This window comes from Melozone crissalis, unplaced genomic scaffold, assembly GCF_028551555.1.
Source record: "Melozone crissalis strain CALT ecotype California unplaced genomic scaffold, PUWL_Pcris_2 ptg000105l_1, whole genome shotgun sequence".
In the NCBI taxonomy this organism is placed as follows: Eukaryota; Metazoa; Chordata; class Aves; order Passeriformes; family Passerellidae; genus Melozone; species Melozone crissalis.
This window is the reverse complement of record NW_026535882.1, coordinates 1,570,048-1,576,295: the sequence shown is the minus strand read 5'-3', so window position 1 is coordinate 1,576,295 and position 6,248 is coordinate 1,570,048. Positions and strand designations below refer to the sequence as shown.

The 6,248-nt window shown below is 55.2% G+C and overlaps 1 protein-coding gene across 1 annotated transcript; it reads left to right on the top strand.

The window, feature by feature from the left end:
- The first annotated feature begins 250 nt into the window (after positions 1–250).
- On the top strand, positions 251–2,906 carry LOC128947417 (histone H3-like centromeric protein A). Its single transcript, XM_054291674.1, has 4 exons — positions 251–326; positions 812–903; positions 2,079–2,156; positions 2,772–2,906. The coding sequence occupies exons 1-4, from the start codon at positions 251–253 to the stop codon at positions 2,904–2,906; spliced, it is 381 nt and encodes a 126-aa protein (XP_054147649.1).
- The last annotated feature ends 3,342 nt before the right edge of the window (positions 2,907–6,248 follow it).

The window sequence follows — 6,248 nt, the reverse complement described above, 5'->3', positions numbered from 1 at the left end:
GTTCTGCTAATGAGCCCTCGGCGGGCGGAGTCCGGCGCGGCACCGGGCGGTCGCGCGCCCCGATTGGCGCGCGGAGGGAAGTGACGTCACGAGCGGCGCGGCGGGAGATTTGAACGGCACGGCGCGGCGCGGCGGATCCCGGCAGCGGCGTGGGGGCCCCGCACACCTGAGCTCACCCTGACTCTCCCTTCCCCAGCCGCTGGGTCCCCTTCTGAACTCGCCCTGACCCTGCGGTGGACTCGGCAACACCATGCCCCGCCCCAAACCCACCCCCCGACGGCGCGGGCGTTCCCCAGCCCCCCCATCGCCCCCGCGGCGGGCACGCAGTGAGTGAGGGGCGGGGGACTTCCCTTATAGACACCCCTTATGGACCTCCTACATCGAGCCCCCTTTCAGGCCCCCCTCTAGAGCACTCCTATGGACTCCCTCTATTGTTTTCCTCCGCCCCTAGCCTGTGCCCTATATACCCCTATATGCTTCCACCTCCTAGAGTCACCTCACATTCCCTCTCCCCTATAGCCCCTCTACCCCCATACTCCCTGTCCCCTATAACTCCTCTATGTCGGCCATAACTATAGCTCCCTATAGATCCTTTATACCCACAATGTCCCCCCAGACCTTACAGATCCCTTATAACCTCCACAGCCTTCCCCTGTCTCCCTGGCCCCTATAGATCCCCTATAGCCCCCTGTGTTCTGACAGGCCCTATAGATCTATACCCCCCATGTTCCTTCAGATCCCCCCATCTCTGCCCTCCAGGCTAAATATATCCCCTAAAGCCCCCACAGACCCCTATCCGATGCCCCCACAGGGCGCCGCCCAGGGCAGCGGGCATTGCAGGAGATCCGCACGTACCAGAGAAGCACCCGCCTGCTGCTGCGCCCCGGCCCCTTTGCCCGCCTGGTGAGAACCCCCCACATCGCTAAAATCCCCAGACACCCCGATTTCCCCCCCAGAACCTCCCCAGCACCCCCCATGGACTCCCAAACTCCCCTGGGACCACACAGATCATCTCAGATACCCACAAAATCTACTGTGGGACCCCCAAACCCCTCCAGGACCCCCCCAATTTCACCCCAGAACCTCCAGCATTGTCTGGGATCTTCCAAACCACTCTGGATCCCCTCTCTTGAGATCCCCAAATCCGTCTCAGGACACCCCAGATCAACCCTCTCGACCCTGCAACTTCCCCCAGAGCCTTCAAATCCACCCTGGGACCCTTCAGCTCCCCATTGGACTCTCCCAAATACCCACTGAAACCCTTCAAACAATCCTGAGGACCCCTTCAAATCCAACCCCAAATCCACCCTGGGACCCCTGAAATCCAACCTGGAACCCTCCAACCTCCCCCTGGACCCCATCCCAAAAACCCACTGCGATTTTCCAACCCCCTACAGACCCACCAAGTTACCCCCCAGAACCCCAAATCACCCCCTGGGACTCTTCATGACCATCCCTTTCCCCCAGGGCCCCCCCCTCAACCCTGTTCCATCCCTCCCCATGTCCTTGTCCTCTCCATCCTTGTGACATGGTGAGCCTGTCCTCCCCCAACATCCTTGCATATCCTCCAATGTCATTCTGTGGTTCCAGACATCCTTGTGTCCTGCCACCTTCAGAGGCTGCATGGATTGAGAGTTCCCTGTGCCCCTCCTGCTGTGCTGGCACTGTCCCCCCGTCCCATCGGGGTGTCCCCATGTTCCCATGGCCGAGGGTGTTCCCAAGATGTTCCCAGAGTGGTGCTTCCCCCCTGCCTCCCACCTGGCAGACCCCAGGGTGTCCCCGTGTCGATGTTCTCATGTCCCCACTCCCCAGTGTATTCCCAGGTGCTCCTGTCCCCAGTGTTCCTCTCCCTGGGGTATCCCCAAAGTGTCTCCAGGGTGATAACAAGGGTGTCCCCAGGTCCCTGGGATGTCCCCAGGGCAGTGTCTCCACGTCTCCAGGGTGTCACCATGGTGGTGGCCTCAGCCCGGGATGTCCCCAATGCCCCCATATCCCCTCCACGTTGTCCCGATGTCCCCGCACTCCCTGTGACCCTGCTGCCCCCATATGCCCCCCTCGCTGTGCCCTCTCTGCCACAGGTGCGGGAGCTCTGCCTCCTCTTCACCCGCGGCGTCGATTACCGCTGGCAGAGCATGGCCCTGCTGGCACTGCAGGAGGTGCAACTCGGGGGGCCCAGGCGTGATGGAGGGAGGTCACAGAGGGCTGGAGGGGCCCTATGGGTCCTGCAGGGGTATCCAGGGACTTAGGGGTGTGGGGAAGGGGCTGAGGGGGATCTCATGGGTACTGAGAAGGGTTCCATGGGGGCTGGGGGGCTGTGGGTGCTGCAGGGGGAATCTCTGGGTGCTGGGGGTGTCTCTGGGGGCTGGGGAGGTCCAAGAAGGTCTCTTTGGATGCTTGGATGAGGCTGAGAGGTTTGTTGGGTGTATGTGATGGGAGCTGAGGGGGAGTCTAGGAGGGTCTCCATTGGCTGGGGGTAGGGTCTATGGGTTCTGGGACAGGGTTCTATGGATGTTGAGAGGGTCTCTGGGTGCTGGGTGGGGCGGGGTCCCTTATTCCCAGGGTCTGTCGGGGATTGAGGATGGGTCTTTGGGTCTTGATCCCTCCCTAACACATTTGCAAGCACAAGGTGCTTCAGTCACCCATGGGTGGGTTTGGAGGGACCCTGCCCCCTGGGTGTGTGTTTGGGGGGAGTCTCTGACCCCGGGGGAAGGTGTGGGGGTTGGGGCATGCTGGGGAGCTTTGGGGACCCTCCCTCAGGTTTTGGTTCACAGGCAGCAGAGGCCTTCATGGTGAGGCTGTTGGAAGACGCATACCTGTGCTCGCTGCACGCCCGCCGAGTCACCCTGTTCCCCAAGGATCTGCAGCTGGCCCGGCGCCTGCGAGGGCCCGAAGCGGGGGGCATCTGAATGAGGACCCCCTGGGGAGTCTCTCCTGATAATTTCACACCCATAATCTTACTGGGACCTCCTATGGGACCATCATGCTGAGACCCCCCCCCACCCATAGGGTCCCCCAAGCCCCCCCTCGTGGACCCACCCCATAGACTTCCCCACCTCAGGATCCCCAACAACCCCTTCAGGGACCGGGTGGAGGTCCCCTTCCTTAGTCCAGCACCTCTCAGATTATTGAGGACCACTGCCCATGATCCCCCTGGAACCCCCATCACCAGCATGCCAGTCCCAGGGAAGCCTACTCAGGACCTCCACCCTGCTGGAGACCCTCCCAGTTCTGCTGTACCCCAATAAATGTTTGTGACCCCTAGGTGCTGTTGCTGGGGAGTTTGGAAGGGATTTGGAGGTAAGGCACCACAGGGGGTAACTCTGGAGGGCAGGAGAACCCACAGGGAGAGGTCCTCTGAGCATTTTAGGTGAGGGCACCTGGAATGGGGGCCAGGAAGGTCTTGGGGCCCAAGGGGTTCCACGTATAGTGGTGGTGGGGGGTCGTCTAAGGGGTTGGTGCTTAAGGGATTTGCTTTTTGAGCGGAGGTCAAGGCTTTAGGGGCGGCGCTTAGAGGTGGCTTGAACGTGGGTAGGGATTCCTGTGGGGGGCGGGGCTTAGTACCCCGCGGGGGTGGGGCTCTGGAGGTCTCCCGTCCATGGGCGGAGCTTCAACGGGGTCCCCGCTATGGGGCGGGGCTTGGGGAGGGCCACACTTGGGGGGCGGGGCCACGAGGGTTCTGGACGGTCCCCGGCTGCTTTTCCCGCTGCTGCCGCTCGGGGCGCTGCTGAGCGGGGAGGGGCGGGACCTGCAGGGGCGCTGCACCGGCAGCGCCTGTGCCCGCGCCTGAGGGCACGAGAGGGACCCCAGAACGGACCCGCCCAACCCCAACCCTGCCCTGGGACCCCAACCCCCCCTTCCTCATGCCTTGGAGACCCCTCCCGAGCCTCAGAACCCAAAACCTACCCTGGGACCCCAAGTCCCCTTAAAACTGCCCATCGCTGCCATCCTTGGGGTACCCTTTGAGCCCCCCAAACCTCAGGGACCCCAAATATCCCCCCTAAAATCCCAGCCTAGCCCCCACCCACCTGGTTTGGGATACCTCCAGTTTTGGGGTCTCCTCAACCCTCTTTTTTTCCCTAGACAGTCTGGTGCTTTTTTTCCCTAGACAGTTTGGTGGGGAATATTTTTGTTACTGAACTTTCAAAGAAAGGTAACAATGCAAATTGTGGACAGGACAGAAAATTGCTTTGACATCTCTAAGGACCCTATAAGCAGCAGTACATCTGATAATGAAGAAATCACATTACAACCCCAAATTAATGATGAAACCTTCTATGACAGTCAGGGTCTGCACACTGTTACTAAAACAGTGTGGTACGCAGCAGCCAAGCAAAGTTCCAGGAAAAGTATAGCACACTTACATAGTAATCGGAAACTGGATATGTTTGGAGAGTGCCTCTGGAAGAGGGTAATTAAATAATTTGTCTGAGGTGGAGGCCCAAGGCTTCTGGAGGCCAGAAGTGTTTTTAATGGTGAGTGACTAGAGAAAACTGTGTTTTTTAACTCGGAATGCCGCCTATTGAGCAGGAGGTTGCATCCATTAGAGAGGAGTGATTTGCTTAGGATTGAGACCCCAACCATAGATCATGGAACAGAGAGTGTACAGAAGGCAGTGTTTTTGCAACTGATGAATGACAGATGTTCCAGGACAGCCCTCACCCACATCACTGGTTAACCAAGTATGTGGCTGCCATGGTTAGAGTTTTGCTGAACGTGATAAAACACTGCGGCAGAATTTCAGGATCACTTGAAGCAAGTGTTAACCCCACAGAGAGAAAGACAAGGGAAAAGACCCTTATCGTGGGGAAAGAGATCTTCAGGGCTAATTAGCTATGGCAGAAGGATTAGTTTCACTTAACAATTAGTAAACAGAACAGGAGTAGAACAATTAGTAAACAATCAGGAGATTGGAATTGCACCAAGGAAGCAGACTGCCCAAAAGGGGGCAGCAGGGTCCCAGTGCATGATGGAATGCAGTTTGAGTGAAAGGCTTGCAGAAAGGAATTTCTCAGGAAGTGATAAATTATCCACTGCTGTTCTGGAGAATGTAGTACTTGGGGAAAAGGAAAGTTGCACTCTTTTGCCACAAGCAGGATAAAGATGTTGATGTGGGTGTTGGAACTCCTGAGAGACCTATCATTACTATGGCCTCACAGGCTAATGTTGTTAATTGGAGTCTTAGAAATAACTTTTGGCATCCTCAGTGAGCTGGGGGCTGGCAGCTGCAAACATTTAAGGAAGCTCACCAAAAGTAAGACTTACACAGAAAATGAGGTATCAAAGTTACCACTGGCTTCTGAGATGGAGACAGGAGAAAAGCTGAGAATCCAAGTGGATAAACTTATGACTGAGAAAGACCATCTTAAGACTCTACTTGCTTCAGCAGAGTGTAAGGAAAGACAATTATTTTAGAATTTGAATAGGGAAATTATAGAAGAAAGAAACAAGACCTGAGAGAGGAAACCTTATTTATCCCTGTTACTAAGAAATGAACAATTGCAGAAACAGTTCCAGGAAGAAAAGGAGAAGAGATGAAAACCAAAAGAAACAGCAAAGGTGATGCTTAAGCAAGCTACGAATTCACCTTGTATTGTGCAGAGTCCATTCAGGTGGCTGATTTACAGAAGCATTCCACGCACAAGCCAAGTGAAACTGAAATGCAACAAGTGGAACCCTATCAATACATACTAATGACTCACACATCCAGATTCCAGTTGGTTCTTGTCAATGATTAATTACATTTCTAATAGATATAGGAACACAGCATTCAGTAGTAATGAAGCAGGACGCCAAGAAGTTGGGTGTATGACCCAGACGCTAAGAGTTAACATCACTTTAGTAAATGGAGCACATGTTATCTGTCAAGCTGCTATGGTTAATTTATGGGTCCTGGATGAGAAGTGGATATTGGCTACTTGCTTTGCAATCAAAGATCACAATGACAATATTTAGGGTTTTGATATTCTGAACGTTTAAGTCTGTTGTCTGCCTGATGTCAGTGAGTCAATGTTAATGTCTGCACATTAGCCCAAACCCTAAAAGGAATCCAGAGACTGTGCTGACTCCACATGGCACCTGCACTCCCTGATCCAAAGACTGCTAGTGTGTCCCCGTGCTGGATTTTTGCAGCAGGGAGAAGTGGAATTTCTGAAGTTCTGGCCAATGTGGCCCCACTAAGAGTTGAATACCCAATTACTGCAAACCTAACAGCCACAATACAAGCACCCGTGTGCTTGGGCATTGATGAG

What these genes read in the sequence shown, in the direction of transcription:
- LOC128947417 (XM_054291674.1), top strand. Translation starts at nt 251, where the DNA reads ATGCCCCGCCCCAAACCCACCCCCCGACGGCGCGGGCGTTCCCCAGCC. An exon ending in CCGGCCCCTTTGCCCGCCTG is followed by an intron (nt 904 to 2,078) that starts GTGAGAACCCCC and finishes TCTCTGCCACAG; the next exon opens with GTGCGGGAGCTCTGCCTCCT. An exon ending in CCCTGCTGGCACTGCAGGAG is followed by an intron (nt 2,157 to 2,771) that starts GTGCAACTCGGG and finishes TTTGGTTCACAG; the next exon opens with GCAGCAGAGGCCTTCATGGT.